Source organism: Lepus europaeus, chromosome 9 (assembly GCF_033115175.1).
Source record: "Lepus europaeus isolate LE1 chromosome 9, mLepTim1.pri, whole genome shotgun sequence".
Classification (NCBI taxonomy): Eukaryota; Metazoa; Chordata; class Mammalia; order Lagomorpha; family Leporidae; genus Lepus; species Lepus europaeus.
This window is the reverse complement of record NC_084835.1, coordinates 97,494,043-97,511,679: the sequence shown is the minus strand read 5'-3', so window position 1 is coordinate 97,511,679 and position 17,637 is coordinate 97,494,043. Positions and strand designations below refer to the sequence as shown.

The following is a 17,637-nucleotide window of genomic DNA, read 5'->3' as shown; positions in this document are numbered from 1 at the left end:
ATCAGGAAGCTGGATTGGAAGCGGAGCTGGGACTTGAACCCAGAGACTCTGATGTGAGATGTGGGCATCTAAAGCAGTGACTTCAGTGCTGTACTAAACGGCTGCCTTGGATTTATTAAATTATAAATGGGATGTTATATAGTTTTTAAAAAGGAAAGAATATGGATATGTAATGCTTTTCAGTATATATTGATACATGGGAATAGCATGTAAACAGCTGTATATCATATGCTTGTGGTTTTTGTAAAGGGGAAGAGAAACAAGTTTGCATATACGTGGAATATCTGTGGAACACACGCCCAAGGACTTGCTCAGATTTTCTCTGAGTTGAGAAACTAGATAATCAGGAGAGGGGGAAGGAGGAAGACTTCACTCTATATCCTTTGCACCCTTTGTATTTTGAACCGTGTACAAAACATAGAAATACATCTCACTTAAACTTCATTCCTGAGTGTTATAACAAGGTCATTTTGCATTATTGCTTTGTCAGGAGTGGGAGGTTGATTCCAAACTTCAATTTTGTTCTTTTGAAAATCCAGCATTCAAATGTACCTAATTAAACTCCCAAAGTAAATTGCTTTAATTGATTGCTTTTTTACTTAAAACATTTATTTATTTATTTCAAAGGCAGAATTACAGAGAGAGGAGGACAGAGAGAGAGAGAGATCTTCATCCTCTGGTTCACTCCTCAAACGGCTGCAATGGCGAGAGCTGGGCCTGTCCAAAGTCAGAAGCCAGGAGCTTCTTCAGGGTCTCCCTTGTGGGTACAGGAGCTCAAGCACTTAGGCCATCTTCCACTGCTTTCCCAGGTGCATTAGCAGGGGGCTAAATCAGAAGTGGAGCAACTGGGACACGAACCCATGCCCATATGGGATGCTGGTGCTGCAAGCTCTGGCTTGAACCACCACTCCAACAGCACTGGCCCCTATTTGATTGCTTTTAAGGTACCAGAAGAAAAGTAAAATACTAGTCTACTTAATTGGGAACAAATTGCTCTGAATCTCATTTCTCGTGCCCCAGTGTCATTTTTATCTTGTTCATTTCAATGAGGCATGGAGAAGAAAAACTGAGTCTGTGTTCGAGCCAGGAAGACCCATGCTTAAGTTGCTCTTGCCTATAAAGCAGCCATCTCTAGACAACTCCACACACTCGGAGCTGTTTATCATCCACTGCATTACTGTTGGGCTTACCATGCCAACTGCTAATTAGCGTGAGTCCCTTGATAAATGGCAGACTGTAAACAAGTGTCAAGGTGTTTTTTTCTTTGTATATTTGTGTTTAAATAAAAAGTCTCACTGAGGCATAATCAAGGGTCCTAGGGACAATTGGCAAATTAAAGAATTTTTTTTTTGACAGGCAGAGTGGATAGTGAGAGAGAGAGACAGAGAGAAAGGTCTTCCTTTATGCCATTGGTTCACCCTCCAATGGCCGCTGTGGCCGGCGCATCACACTGATCCGAAGCCAGGAGCCAGGCGCTTCTCCCAGTCTCCCATGCGGGTGCAGGGCCCAAGCACTTGGGCCATCCTCCGCCGCCTTCCCGGGCCATAGCAGAGAGCTGGCCTGGAAGAGGGGCAACCGGGATAGAATCCATCTCCCCAACCGGGACTAGAACCCGGTGTGCCGGCACCGCAAGGCGGAGGATTAGCCTGTTAAGCCACGGCGCCGGCCCCAAATTAAAGAATTTGAAAGGTTTAAAAGGCAGTAGCAGAGTCTGTCCTTCAGTAGGTGATGGAGGACAGAAATCCTTGTGTACTCTCAGAGTTAATGAAGCGAGTACAGATCCCCAGAGGTCCCAGAAACATCGCTGCCTTTGCTTTTGTTGAAGATGACAGTTCAGATTTGAAAGAAATGGGTTTGGAGAGAAAGAATTTATGTGGGGAAACTAGTCTAAGTGAAAGAACAGTCCAAGGACACCAGCTACGTAGATGTGAAAATTGTTGTGTGATAATAAAGGTGATAAAGTAATTTAATATACAGAAATGAAAGAGTGAGCTGGTTAGTCTGATTTGTTGGCATCTTTCCGGGACATGTAGGTTGTTTAGTTGATTTTTAGAAATTTTTAAATTTTTAAATAATAATAGGCTCATAAGTTCAAAAGAACACAAAGAGGTTCTGTCAACCTTTCCCCCAGCTCCCTCTAAAGTTAATATAACCATAGTACCTTATCAGTAGCTGCTACTGGTATAGTATAATGGACTAATTCTCCAGTGTTTACATGCACTAAATTTTTCCTCCTATGTCTGTAATTCTGTGAAATTCATCACATGTATGAATTTGTGTATTCACCAGCACAAGATACAGAAATTTTCCTTTCCTGCGGACGAACTTCCTCATGCTACTCTTTCATGGTCATCTCAGCCCTGACTGTCCATGCCCTGGTGACTACCCATCTGTTCTCCATCACTGTTGTTTTGTCCTTCCTTCCTTCCTTCCTTCCTTCCTTCCTTCCTTCCTTCCTTCCTTCCTTCTTTTCTTTCTTTCTTCTTTTCTTTCTTTTTTAAGATTTATTTATTTGAAACAGTTAGAGAGAGAGGTAGAGCCGGAGAGAGAGGTCTTCCATCCAGTGGTAGACTCCCCAGATGACCACAACAGCCAGAGCTGAGCTGATCAGGAGCCAGGAGCTCCTTCAGGTCTCCCATGCAGGTGCAGGGGCCCAGTCACTTGGGCTGTCTTCTACTGGTTTCCCAGGCCATAGCATCGGAAGTGGAGCAGCTGGAACTTGAACCAGAGGTCATATGGGATGCTGGTCCACCTGCTGCACCACAGCATTGGCCGTGTCATTTCTTGAGTTATATAAGTGGCATTATAGTAGGAAACCTTTTTTTATTAATTTAAAAAACTTTATAAATAGAAGTTCCAAATATATGAAAAGTTGGAATCGTATATTAAACACATGCTATTTCCTCCATCTAGATTTTATAACGGTTCAAATTTTGTCATGTTTTCTTTATCTCTTTTTTTCTGAACCATTCGAGAGTAAATTGTAGGCACAGACTTTTTTCCCTTAAATTCTTAAGTACATGTCATGAATGAAGGCATTTTCTCCCTACATTATTCCACAAAAATCTGTAATATCTTTGCTACTCAGTTCATATTAGACTTCCTGATTTGTCTGAAGATTGTCTTTTATTGTAAGATTAGTTTTTTCATTCTTTCTTTTTCCAAATCTGGGTTTGGTCATGATTCACACTTGAATTTGGTTGTTTATTCCTTTTTGTCTCCTTTAATTTAGAGCGACTCCTTCAGGCACATGCTGTATTTTCTGTGATAGTGACTTTGGGAAGAATCCAGGATGGTGGTTCTGTGAGTGTCTACATTTTGTGTCCTCATAAGACTCTAGCACTAGCTTATTGGTTTCCAGCACTCAAAGAACTGAATGGTTTCTTTCTTTCTTTTTAAGAAATTTTACTGGGACTGGTACTGTGGTGTAGTGGGTAAAAGCTGCTGCCTGCAGTGCCGGCATCTCACATGGGTACCAGTTTGAGTCCTGACTGCTGCATTTCTGATCCAGCTCTCTGCTTTGGCCTGGGAAAGCAGTAGAAGATGGCTCAAGTCTTTGAGCCCCTGTACCCTTGTAGGAGACCCGGAAGAAGCTCCTGGCTCCTGGCTCCAGATCGGCCCAGCTCTGGCTATTGTGGCCATCTGGGGAGTGAACCAGTGGATGGGAGACTTTTTCTCTCTCTCTTCCTCCCTCCCTTTCTTCTCCTTCTCCCTCTCCCTCTGCCTCTGCCTCTCTCTAACTCTGCCTTCAAGTAAATAAGTAAATCTTTTTAAAGAAAATTTACTTTCATTTTATTTTTTATAAGATTTATTTATTTATTTGAAAGGCAGAGTTACAGAGAGGCAGAGAGAGAGAGAGAGGTCTTCCATCCCCTTGTTCACACCCCAGATGGCCACAGTGGCCAAAGCTACATGGATATGAAGCCAGGAGCCAGGAGCTTCTTCCCAGCTTCCCATGCAGGTGCAGGGGCCCAACGACTTGGGCCATCCTCCACTGCTTTCCTAGACCATAGCAGAGAGCTGGATCAGAAGTGGAACAGCCGGGACTTGAACTGGCACACATATGGGATGCCGACACTGCAGGCGGCAGCTTTACTGGCTATGCCACAGCGCTGGCCCCCTGAATGGTTCCCATTATTTAAATTTTCAAGAATGTGTTTTATTGCTCAGATTGTAGTCTATCCTGGTGCACGTGCCACATGAGCTCGAGAAGAATGTGTAATCTGCTGTTGAGTGAAGTCATCTGTAGGTGTCAGTTATAGCCTGTTGATTGATGGTGCTGTTGATTTCAACCGTGTCCTTACTGACTTTCTGTTTAACTGTGATCTGACCGCGACTGCTAGGGGGATGTTGAAGTCTCTGACTAGTGCATTCGTCTGTTTCTGCTAGCAGTTCTATCAGTTCTTGCCCTAGGTATTTTGACACTGTATTTTTTTTAGATTTATTTATTTATTTGAGAGGTAGAGTTACCTCTCAGAGAGGTCTTCCATCGGCTGGTTCACTCCCCAAATGACTGCAATGGCCGGAGCTGCGCCAATCCGAAGCCAGGAGCTTCTTCCCAGCTTCCCATGCTGGTGCAGGGGCCCAAGGACGTGGGCCATCCTTCACTGCTTTCCCAGGCCATAGCAGAGAGCTGGATGGGAAGATGAGCAGCTGGGTCTAGAACTGGCGCCCATATGGGATGCCGGCACCACAGGTAGAGGATTAACCTACTGCGCCATGGCGCCAGCCCCTTGACACTGTATTGTTAGTGCTACACTTTGAAGATTGTTGTGTCCTCTTGGAGAATTGACCCCTTTATCGTTATGTAATGCTCCTCTTTATCCCTAATAACTTTTATTTCTCTGCAGTCTGCTCTGGCTAAAATTAATATGACCATTTCCACTTCCTTTTGATTAGTGCTGTTAGCATGGTGATGATGTGTCTTTTTCCAGCTCATTACTTATAATCTCTGTGTCTACATATTTTTTAGAGATTTATTATTTTGTTTCTTTTAAAAAGATTTATTGATTTGAAAGGCAGAGTTATATAGATGTGGGGAGAGAAAGAGGGAGTGATCGATCTTCTGTTCCCTGGTTCACTCCCTAACTAGCCGCAATGACTGAGGCTGGGCCAGGCGCTTCATCTGGGTCTCCTGTGTGACTGGCAGGGGCCCAAGCTTTCAGGCCATTCTCTGCTGCCTTCCCAGGCACATAAGCAGGGACTGGATAGGAAATGGAACAGCCAGGACTCAATCAGCGCTCCTGTATGAGATGCCAGTGATGCCGGCAGCGGCTTAACCTGCTGTGCCGCAACACCGGCCCCAATTTGTGCTTTTGTTGTTATTGTTGTTAAGTTTTCCCTTCTCTAGGATTGTAGGCCAGAGGGGCAATTGCCAGGTGGAACTGGTGTGTATACATTTAGCCTTAGAAGAAACTGCTATACCATTTTCAGGAGTGGCGGTACCATTTTGCATTCCCACCAACAATAAGAGACATGCCATTTCTGTACATCCGATTCATCAACGTTTGGAACTGTCAGTGGTTTTAATTTTCGCCATTCTAATAACGTGACGTGCTATGTCATTGTGGTTTCAATTTGTAGTTCTCTAAAGGCTGATGATGTTGGATTGTCTTTCCATGTGTTTATTTTCCATTTGCCTATCTCTTTGGTATTCTGTTCAAAAAAATTTTTTTTTCTATTTTATTTGAAAGGCAGAGTGACAGAGAAGGAGAAACAGAAAGAGGAAGAGATCTTCCATCTACAGTTCACTCCCCAGATGGCTGCAATGGCCAGGAGCCTGGAACTCCATCAGGGTCCCCCATGTGGGTGTTGGACCCAAGTACTTGGGCCATCTTCTGCTGCCTTTCCGGGTGCATTAGCAGAGAGCTGGATTGGAAGTGGAGCAGCTGGGACTCACACCGGTGCCGATATGGAATGCTGGTGTTGCAGGGGGCAGCTTAACAAGCTGTGCCACAGTGTGGGCCCCACCAACTGTGGGTATTTTTTTTTTTTTTGGTGATGGATTGTATTTTTGCATCATGTCTAAATTCTTCTAACCTTAAGCTGCAAAGAGTTTCTCCTCTGAAGGTTTTATAATTTCATGTTTTACCTTTAGATCTGTGGGCTTTTGAGTTAATTTTGTAGAAGCTCTGAGGTTTAGATTAAGGTTTTATATATATATATATTTGGCAAAGTGACATCCAGTTTTTCTAACACCATTGATGGACTGTCTGCTGTATTGAACTATCTTTACACTGTTGACCGAAGCTGATAGCTTGTCCTCTTATGGGACCATTTCTGGATTATCTATTTTGTTTGATTAATCTGTGTGTCTTTTACTTTTGTGGGCTGGAACTTAATTCTTTTCTGCCTGTGCCTTGGCTGCTACTTGTTTACAAACTCATACAGTGGTAGAAAGTTGAAATTTAGATTTTGGGAGATATCAGATCTAAATGTGACATTAAATTGTATCAGATTTTCTTTTCTTTTCCTCCCTCCCTTCCTCCCTTCCTTCCTTCTATAAACTCTTGTGTCAAGGGCTGACTTTGATGACTTAGATTTTATTTCTTTTTTAAAAAAGTAATTTATTTATTCTATATAGAGAGATCTGGTTCATTCCCTAAATGGCTGCAAAGCCAGGAGCCAGGAGCTTTCTTCCAAGTTCCCATGTAGGTGCAGGGGCCCAAGCACTTGGGCTATCTTTCACTGCTTTTCCAGGCCATTAGCAGAGAGCTGGATCCGAAGTGGAGCAGTCAGGACATGAACTGGCGCCCATATGGGATGCTGGCACTGCAGGCGGAAGCTTCACCTACTATTCCATAGCACCAGCCCCCATGACTTAGATTTTTATTTAAGATTTATTTATTTATTTGAAATTCATAGTTACATAGAGAGAGAAGGAGAGGCAGAGAGAGAGAGAGGTCTTCCATCTGCTGTTTCTCTCTCCAATTGACTGCAATGGCCAGAGCTGCATCGATCTGAAGCTAGGAGCCAGGAGCTTCTTCCAGGTCTCCCACGTGGGTGCAGGGGCCCAAGGACTTGGGCCACTTGGGCCCAAGCAGAGCGCTGGATCAGAAGTGGGCCCGATCCGGTGCCCATGTGGGATGCCGGCACTGCAGGCGGTGGCTTTACCCTCTACTCCACAGTGCTGGCCCCGCCTTACATTTTCTTAAGCTTGCCAGTTTTGTACTTGAGTAAAGAATATTTCACATTTGTTGCCATTACTTCAGTTATGATGGTAATGTATTTTCCATTTTATGTTAAAAAATTTAAATCTGAATAGATGATGATAAGGGATATTAAAAATGCTTAATTTTTATCAGAATAATATATGACATCATTTTATATTTTTTCATAATTTAAAATTTTTATGTATTGAAAGGCATAGAGAGACAGAGACAGAAGTCTTCCATCTGCTGATGCATTTCCCAAATGCCCACAGCGGATGAGGCCAGGCTAGCTGGAGTCCCGGACCTTGGAACTCCATCTGGTCTCCCATGTGAGTGGCAGGGACTCAAGTACCTGAGCCATCCCCTGCTGCCTCCCAGGGTGCACAGCAGCAGGAAGCTCCAGTGGGCAGTGGAGACAGGACTCCCCAGGCATCTGGTACGGGATGGGGCACTCCACGCAGTGTTCTTTCTGCTCCACCACTTCCATCAGTGGGCATGGTTGTAAAATGTGAAACAATATGATGGACTTAAAATACTGCATCCCCATCCTTCCCACCCGGAATCCTTTTCCCCAGAAGTGACCACCACTGTCAAGTCTGGTAGCTGCTGCTTCTCGTTAGTTACCTCTCTATGACTAATATGCCTTTACTGTTGGTTTTGATTTAGTAATCCTAGATATTTTCAGTTGATTTCCTGTGTATTATGGAAGGCAAAGATGTAGCACTCTTAGACCACTACTCCTACTTCTCTTTCTGGAATCTTCTCAGTATAGTTACCTCACAATTTTTTGTTAAATCTTTTTTTTTAAAGATTTCTTTATTTATTTGAAAGGCAAAGTTACAGAGAGGCAGAGAGAGAGAGAGAGAGAGAGAGAGAGAGAGAGAGAGAGAGAGAGAGAGAGAGGTCTTCCTTCCACTGGTTCACTCCCCAGATGGCCACAACGGCCGGAGCTGCACCAATATGAAACCAGGAGCCAGGAGCTTCTTTGGGGTCTCACACAGGTGCAAGGGTCTAAGGACTTGGGCCATCTTCAGCTGCTTTCCCAGGCCATAGCAGAGAGCTGGATCAGCCAGAACTCAAATCGGCACCCATATGGGATGCTGGCACTGCAGGTGGCGGCTTTACCCACTATGCCACAGCACCTGCCCCTTGTTAAATCTTTATTTAGCATTTATGTTGTATTGATTATAGAAAAATCAATCACAGTTGAATTGAGTCATATCCTATGATTACATGACCTTTCTTTTTGTTTTTCCCAAAGGACGCAGACTTTAAAAAAATCAATTACCAGGGCTTTGTTGTGGTACAGCATTAGGGTAAACCTCTTCCTGCAGTGCCAGCATCCCATATGGGTACCGGTTTGAGCCTTGGCTGCTGCACTTCTGATCCAGCTCTCTGCTATGGCCTGGGAAAGCAGTGGGAGATGGCTCAATTGCTTGGGCCCTGCATCCACATGGGAGACCCTGAAGAAGCCCCTGGCTCTTGGCTTCAGGCGGGTCTAGCCCTGGCCATTACGACCATTTGGAGAGTGAACCAGTGGATGGAAAATCTCTGTTTCTCTCTCTCCCTCTCTCTGCCTTTCAAATAAATGAATAAATCTTAGAAAAACAGTTGCTTTGTTTTCTGTATAACTGTTATTCATTGCTTCCAAATTCTCCTCCATTATTTTAACACTGTACGAGTTAGGACAGACACACCAGACCTCAGTTCTGGTTTTTCTTTTCCCGGCGATACTGGCACAGCCTGGACTCCGGTCTGCTGCACAGCCCTTGTCCTGTGACTTCCCTTCAGGGCTGCCCTCAGTGGCATTTCCTGTCTCCTGAACCCCGTTATCCTTTTCCTTGGCTTATCCCCTTGTGGAAGGAGTATATCCCAGGAGCTTCCTGAAAATGGGTGCCTGGGAGGGTTTTTGAATCTTGGCAAGACGAAGGGATCTTTATTCCCCCTTTCTCATTTAATTGGTGGCTTGGCCAGCTATAGAATTCAAGTTCCAGTATTTCCTTTTAATATTTTAAAGGCACTGCTTCCTGTCACCTAGCTAAGAGATTGAGAAACATTCTTTTCTTTTTAGAAGTTAATATATAAAATAGGAACAGAGAGTAACATAACAAGAACGCACTTTTTTTTTTTTTTTTTTGACACGCAGAGTGGACAGTGAGAGAGAGAGACAGAGAGAAAGGTCTTCCTTTTCCGTTGGTTTACCCTCCAGTGGCTGCTGCGGCCAGCGCACCGCACTAATCCGAAGCCAGGAGCCAGGTGCTTCTCCTGGTCTCCCATGCGGGTGCAAGGCCCAAGGACCTGGGCCATCCTCCACTGCACTCCTGGGCCACAGCAGAGAGCTGGCCTGGAAGAGGAGCAACTGGGACAGAATCTGGCGCCCTGACCGGGACTAGAACCCAGTGTGCCGACTACGCAGGCGGAGGATTAGCCTAGTGAGCCGTGACACTGACCTAGAGCTTACTTTCACACTGTGTGTTTCAGCAATGCTAAGTGCTTGCCTTTGTACTTCATTTCCCTCTCCTCCCTTTCTCTTGTCTGGCTAAGAAGGTATTTATTGATGGGGCTGAAGCCCCCTGTCATTAGAATTTGCTGTTTACTCCCCATGTGTGTGTTAGTACCTGAATGTATCCATGATCTGTTTCCATGTTTTGAAATCTTAGAGACCATGCCATGTATATTATTCTGTAGCTCTCTTTTTTAAAAAAATTTTGTCTCTATGATGTGTCCATGCTTTTAATTATAGCTGTACCTCATTAATTTTCACTAGTGTCTTACATCTCCTGGTAAGACTATATTAGACAATTTAATTTTAAAGAGATTAAAATTCTCATTTATACAGTAGCTTTGGGATGGGGTATGTGAGTATGGAATCTGTTTGTTTCTTATTTCTTTATAGCACTTTCTAATTGGGCTTAACAATTCCTAATTTAAATTAAACCTTATGGGGCTGGGGCTGTGGTGTAGCAGGTAAAGCTGCCGCCTGTAGTGCTGGCATCCCATATGGGCTCAGGTTCGAGTTCTGGCTGCTCCACTTCCAATCTAGCTCTCTGCTATGGCCTGGGAAAGCAGCTGAAGATGGACCAAGTGCTTGGGCTCCTGTATCCATGTGAGAGACCTGGAGAAATCGCCTGGCTCCTGACTTCAGATCGTCACAGCTCTGGCCATTGCAGCCATCTGGGGAGTAAACCAGCGAATGGAAGACTTCTCTGTCTCTCTCTAACCGCATTTCAAATAATTAATTAAAAAAAATTAAACCTTAAGATTAGCTGGCTTGATCTGGAGGCTTATGGAGTCAGCTATTACTGGGGTTCCTGTGTACATGACTTGGAAGGATAGAGGCCCTGGTGGTCTCAGGTTCAGGTGTGGGTGAAAAGAAGCCAGATCGGTGTTTCTGAGCTTCTGTTTAGAAGACCCAGCTGCCCATGTGCACTGGGCAGCCTTGGATAAGTACCTGTAATTTCTGGTGTTGGGCCAGGCCTAAGCCAGGAACTCTATTCTGGTCTTGCTCGTGGGTGGCAGGAGCCCAGGTGCTTGAGCCGTCACCTGCTGCCTCCCAGAGTGCACATTAGCAGGAAGTTGGAGCAAGATGAAGGAGTTGGGACTTAAACCAGGCACTCTGATACGGGATCCCGTATCTGATATGGGATGTGGGATACTCTGATGTGGGCATCCCAAGTGCCATCAACTTGTGCCAATTCCTGTGTCAGTTCCTGCTTCTGCTTCCTGATTCTGATCTTGGCTCTCTTGCCTTTGTGGAATGAGGATGGACATAAGTAAGGAAGTCACTTACCAATGTAATTCTCATTTGCCTGAGTTTTCTTTGGCTATGAGCCCACATAATTTCCTTTCATTGTTATGGTAATTTTTTAGAAAGTATAATTTATTACTCGTCTTTCAACCATTTTACCATTCAGTAAGATAACTTTTATTAACAAGTGGGAGTAAAACAAGATCTAGAAGTATGTTAGGGGGTAGGCATTTGGCCTAGAGGTTAAGTCACCACTTGGGACACCAGTGTTCCATGTTGGAGTCCCTGGGTTCAAGTCCTGACTCCATTTCCCATCCAGCTTTCTGCTCATGCATGCCCTGGGAGGCAGCAGGTGAGCAGGTGGTGGCTCGAGCAGCTGGGTCTCTGCTACCTTTGTGGGAGCCCTGGATTGAGTTCCAGCCTCCTGACCTTGCCCTGGCCCTGTCCTAGCCATTGTGGGAATTTGGGGAATGGACCAGCAAGATGGAAGTTCTCTATATATCTGTGCCTCTTTTTTTTTAATTTTTATTTTTATTTATTTATTTTGACAGGCAGAGTGGATAGTGAGAGAGAGACAGAAAGAAAGGTCTTCCTTTTTGCCGTTGGTTCACCCTCCAATGGCCACTGTGGCCGGCACATCTCGCTGATCCGAAGCCAGGAGCCAGGTGCTTCTCCTGGTCTCCAATGCGGGTGCAGGGCCCAAGCACTTGGGCCATCCTCCACTGCCTTCCCGGGCCATAGCAGAGAGCTGGCTTGGAAGAGGGGCAACCGGGATAGAATCCGGCACCCCAACCGGGACTAGAACCCAGTGTGCCAGCGCCGCAAGGTGGAGGATTAGCCTGTTAAGCCACGGCGCCGGCCATATCTGTGCCTCTTAAATAATAAAAACAAAATAATCACGTTAAGTATGGTTTAAAAAAGACAATGTTTTGTGTTTGTAACGGAACTGTTAGTTTTCCCTTTAGTGACCAAGAACAACAAACATGGAAGAGCCTTGAGGACATGAATTATTTAGTCACTCATTTATTCCACTTGCTTTTTAGGGAATGCCTGTTCCATGGTAGTCTAGATAATGGAATAGGGTAGAAAGGGGAGTAAGTTTCTTTCATCAGAAAAATTCATGGGTTAAGAGCAGGGTGTATGAAACAGTACTGTACCGCAGAGTCAGCGACGTTAGATATGGCTCCTTTGGAGTTGGGGGTCTCTCTCCTGGAAACAGGTGCTCCAGGTCAGCCTCTCCACCCTGCCCCCGCTCTCCCCACCAGTATGGGCCGTATGTGGCAATTACTTGAACTACTTTCTCTGTTTCTTTGCATAGCCAAGCCATCCGGCATTTTTATTTCTTCAGTACCATTGCTTTAGTTGTAAAAGAGTGTCATTTTCCATCTGTTTGTTAATAAATTATCATTTCATCTATACTATCCATAGTACAGATGTGGGATTTTGTTTTGTGTTGGCTGTGACAGAGTTTAGCCCCCTTTTCCCCACCGTGCTTTTGTATCTGATATCTAATATATTTGCAATAGCGATATGCATTCCTTTAGTAAGCTTTTAGCTTTTTACATATAGGTCAAGGATAGGAAAAGATGATTATTTTGATAAAGTTTGCTTTTTTTTTTTTCATTTTTTAGGTCCTTTTATGGAAATGCAGGTGTAAGGAGAAGTTACCAACCAAGTTAGAAGATGGGATCGAACAGCAGCAGAATCAGTGATCTTCCTAAAAATGAATACTTAAAAAAGTTATCAGGCACAGAATCTGTCTCTGAGAATGATCCATTTTGGAACCAGCTTCTCTCATTTTCTTTCCCTACACCAACTAGCAGGTAAGAGATCATCTGGAGATTGGAAGTTCATAAGACTTCATGAACTAGTGTGATATGCTTATTTTTTAGAAATATTTTTTTATATTCTTCTGTTTATGAGGGTACTTCAAAAAGTTCATGATCATGGCAGTGTCATGGCTCAGCATGTCGACACCTGTGACGCCAGCATCTTATGTCGGAGCAGTGGTTCATGCTTTGCTTCCCATTCGGCTCCCTGCTAATGTGCCTGAGAAAGCAGCTGAAGATGGTGCAGGTGCTTGGGCCCTGCCACACGCGTGGGAGACCCAGATGGAGTTCCAAGTTCCTGGCTTTGGCCTGCTCATTCCCTGGCTTTCGCAGCCATTTGAACCAGTATATGGAAGATCAATATTCTACCCCCTCTTCTTTTGCTGTCACTTTGCTCTTCAAATAAATAAAATAAATCTTTTTTAAAAAGTGCATGGAAAATGAGATTGAAACATGTTTTTTTTTGGTACAGAAAATTTTGATATCATCTGTATGAGGGGTCTTCAACACATTCACTGAAACATGTTATAAAAACTGCATATATTTTAAACACACACACACACACAAACACATATATATATAGAGAGAGAGAGAAAGGAGAGGGAGAGAGAGAGAGGTCTTCTGTCTGGTTAACTCCTCAGGCCACCGCAATGGCCTGCGCTGGGCCAGGCCGAAGCCAGGAGCCAGGAGCTTCTTCTGGGTCTCCCATTAGGGTGCAGGGGCCCAAGGGCTTGGGCCATCTTCTGCTGCTTTCCCAGGCCATAGCAGCTGGATCAGAAATGGGGCAGCTGGGACTTGAACTGACACCCATGTGGGATGCTGGCACTGCAGCACCAGCCCCCAGCCAGGTCTTTAACTTGCACTCTGGTATGGGAAGCCAGCAGTTGCAAGTGGTGGCTTAATCTGCACCACAGCACCAGTGGTGCTTTTCTTTTCTTTTTTTAAAAAATTAATTTCTTTGAAAGGATTACAGAGAAAAAGAGGCAGAAGCAGAGAGAGATCTTCCATTTTCTGGTTCACTCCCCAAATGGCTGCAATGGCCAGGACTGGACCAAGCCAAAGCCAGGAGCTTCATCCAGGATGCAGGGGCCCAAGCACTTGGGCCATATTCAGCTGCTTTCCCAGGTGCATTAGCAGGGAGCTGGGTCATATGAGGAGCAACTAGGACTTGAACTGGTGCCCATATCACAGGCTTTACCCGCTACGCCCCAGCATAGACCCCACTACCAGCCTTTTTGTCTTTAATGATCAAGGTTGTGTTTATTTTTCATATATTTAAATCTTATTTTTGTTTCCTTTTCTGGGACCTTTTTATGCCTTTTGTCAATAATTAATTTCTGACCTTGAATACATTTGAATTGGGCCTTAGAAGTTATCAGTTTATCTGACAACACAGATTAAATGTATATTATATGAAGTGGTTACTTATTACTGCTTCTGAGTGGCTGTGGACTGGTGGGAAGCCTCAACTTGGAGATGAACTGTAGCAGCAACAGATTTTGAGGAACCAGTGCTGTGGCATGGCAGGTACAGCCACTGGCTGTGATGCCGGTATCCTATTTGGGCACCGGTCAAAAGTCCCGGCTGCTCTGTTTGTGATAATGGCCTGGGAAAGCATCAGAAGATGGCTCAGGCCGGCGCCGTGGCTTAACAAGCTAATCCTCTGCCTTGCGGCGCCGGCACACCGGGTTCTAGTCCCGGTTGGGGCGCCAGATTCTATCACGGTTGCCCCTCTTCCAGGCCAGCTCTCTGCTGGCCTGTGGAGGCAGTGGAGCATGGCCCAAGTGCTTGGGCCCTGCACCCGCATGGGAAACCAGGAGAAGCACCTGGCTCCTGGCTTCGGATCAGCATGATGCGCCGGCCACAGCGGCCATTGGAGGGTGAACCAACGGCAAAAAGGAACACCTTTCTCTCTGTCTCTCTCTCTCTCACTATCCCCTCTGCCTGTCAAAAAAAAAAAAAAAAAAGATGATGACTCAAATGTTTGGACCCCTGCACCCACATGGGAGACTTAGATAAAGCTTCTAGCTCCTGGCCCAGTGCTGGCTTTTGTGACCATTTGGGAAGTGAATCAGAGGATAGAAGATTTCTCTCTCTCTCTCTCTCTCTCTCTCTCTCTCGGTCTCTCGGTCTCTCCTTCTTTCTAACTTCGCCTTTCAAATTAATAATAAATCTTTAAAAAGTATAAAAAGCTACAAAATGAGTCAACTCCTCATTGTAGCTTGGTGGGAGAGTAGATCCTGTAGAGTCCTCATTTGCATGTTGCATCTACTCTTTTTTTTTTTTTTAAAGATTTTTTTTTTTTTTATTTGAAAGAGTTACAGAGAGAGAGAGAGAGAGAGAGAGAGAGGGAGGGAGGGAGGTCTTCCATCTGATGGTTCACTCCCCAGTTGGCTGCAAAGGCCGGAACTGCGTCGATCTGAAGCCAGGAGTCAGGAGCTTCTTCCAGGTCTGCACGCGGTACAGAGGCCCAAGCATCTGTGCCATCTTGTACTGCTTTCCCAGGCCATAGCAGAGAGCTGGATGGGAAGAGGAGCAGCCGGGACTAGAACTGGCGCCCATATGGAATGCCGGTGCTTCAGCTAGGGCGTTAACCCACTGCCCCATAGCACAGGCCCCGCATCTACTCTTGACCTCTGTCACTTTCTGTTTGAAAGTATCTTGCTCCTCGGTGATGTTTTTGTTTGATGACCTTGAGATTGAAGGCTTCGAGGTGGCAGGTCCCTCCTCCCTGCCATCATCAGGGGCCAGGATGGCCTGGTTCAAGAAGTATTTAGGACTAAGAGGAATCTCTGTTGGGAAGACTCTGAGTCCCGACATTTCTGAGATTGCTCCCTTCTGGAATTCCTCAGATCCACACATTCTGTGTTCAAGTGCAGCCCAGGTGTGCAGCCAGAAGTTGGTGTCAGCGGAGTTTAGAGACACCAAGGCCTTAGCACCAAGCTGCTCCTTCCTCACCACTAACTATATTTAGTGCACTCGGGCATCACATGTTGGTAGCGTTTCCAGGCATGGTTGTAAAAATCTTATTTTGATTCTTGAGGAGTTTTAATTTTTCATCTTATTAAGAGTGCTCATGAAGCAAAGGTCTGAAACTGAATCAAGGATATTCAAGAGTGAAGTTTAAGTAATATGCTGTTTGTTTTTCTTAATATTTAAAAACTGCTTCTATAACTGGCTTTTGCATGCTCTAAATTACTGAAGGGTAGCAGCAGAAACACAAAGCGGCGTGCTTTTGTTATTTTTGGGGTCATAGGCGTCTGAGCCTCTCCGCACAGAGTGTGGTGTCAGTGGATGTGTTCACGTGTGTCGCGCTCATCACCGAGAGCTGTGGGACCTGATGGCCTTGCACTGTGTGTCACACAAGTGCCCCTTAGTTTCTCGTGCTTTAATGGAGGGCTGGAGAGGCCATGCTGTTGCCTTCAGTCAGCTTCTAACTTGGCCTGTAAATCAACAAGGAGTCTGGTGATGTGTGATATATGCTGTGGGAAGATGCACGGGCAAGCGTGCCCATGGCAGCAAGGGCACCCATCCAAGCTGGACTGGAGCAGCATGGGTCAGAGTGTTCCTGGGAGAAGTGGCACGTTTGTTTCACTTCTGGTTTGAAGGCTCCTGCATCCCCGTGGCTTGAATTGCTGAATATTCCCGAGAGTGTTTAACGACAGGCTTCCTTTCTAGACCTACCTCCCATTGGCCCAGGACGTCTTCTTGGAGGTGGCGGTAGATGACCTTTACATTGACAGCTGAGTGGAGGGAAGGGACTGGGAACAGAAGGCCATCCCGTAGCGGGAGCAGCATGAGGAGAGCTCAGTGGTGAGCAAGGATGTGAAGAGCAGTGGCGAGGGGGACAACCTTTGGAAATTTGGAGGGTTTTTATGAAACACGGTAAGGACTCCTTTTGTTTTAAGTGTATATTTCATTTGAGCACTAATATATAATGAACTTAGGGTTAAAGAACTGAGAACAGGGCCGCCTTTGATGCCAGCATCCCATACTGAGTGGTGGTTCAAGTCTTGGCTGGCTGCTCTGCTTCCTAGCTTGCTTTCTGCTGATGCACACCCTGGGAGGCAGCAGATGGTGGTTCCTACCCCCATGTGTGAGTCCCGGATGGGGTTCTGGGCTTTGGCCTTAGCTCAGTCCTGGTTTTTGTGGGATTTTGGGGAGTGAATCAGCAGATAGAGGATCTCTCTGTCTCTGTCTCTGCCTCTGTCACTCTGCCCTTCAAATAAATAATCTTTTTTATTTAAAGATTTATTTATTCATTTGAGAGGCAGAGTTACAGAGAGAGAGAGAGAGAGAGAGAGAGAGAGAGAGAGAGGAAGAGACAAAGAGAAATCTTCCACTCACTGGTTCACTCCCCAAATGGCAGCAACAGCCAGAGCTGGGCCAATCTGAAGCCAGGAGTCAGGAGCTTCTGGGTCTCCCATGTGAGTGCAGCGGCCAAAGCACTTGGTTATCTCTTCCACTGCTTTCCAAGGCTATCAGCAGAGAGCTGGATCAGAAGAGGAGCTTCTGAGACATGAGCTGGCACCCATATGGGATGCTGATGCCACAGGTGAAGGCTTAACTTTCTATGCCACAGTGCCAGCCCCAATAAATCTTAAAAAATAAATTAAAATTTGGAGCCAGACTGCCCTTGCGTTGCATCTCAACACTTCTGCTCATTGGCTTTGAGAACCCAGGCAAGATACTTTACCTCATTGCACTGTTACTTCTGTAAATGTGAACAGCACTCCTTCACGTGTCGATTTGTAGGAACAGTAGACACCTTCATGCCTGTGGAGTGTCTGCCTTTCTCTTCCTTCAAGGAGCAGATACTCTTTTTTTTTTTTTTTTAATTCACAAGCTTTTATTGGGATTCCGCTCCTGGGCGAGGTTCCCTGGTCCTCACAGAGCAGGGGGCCGGGGA

The 17,637-nt window shown here is 45.3% G+C and overlaps 1 protein-coding gene across 2 annotated transcripts in view; it reads left to right on the top strand.

The window, feature by feature from the left end:
• DYM (dymeclin) overlaps positions 1–17,637 on the top strand; it is a 362,668-nt gene that overhangs the window by 17,105 nt on the left and 327,926 nt on the right. For both annotated transcript variants that reach the window (XM_062201648.1, XM_062201646.1), the window contains exon 2: positions 12,531–12,722. In XM_062201648.1, the coding sequence (XP_062057632.1) occupies positions 12,583–12,722 (140 nt within the window). In that variant the 5' untranslated portion in view covers positions 12,531–12,582. The remainder of the gene's footprint in view (positions 1–12,530; positions 12,723–17,637) is intronic.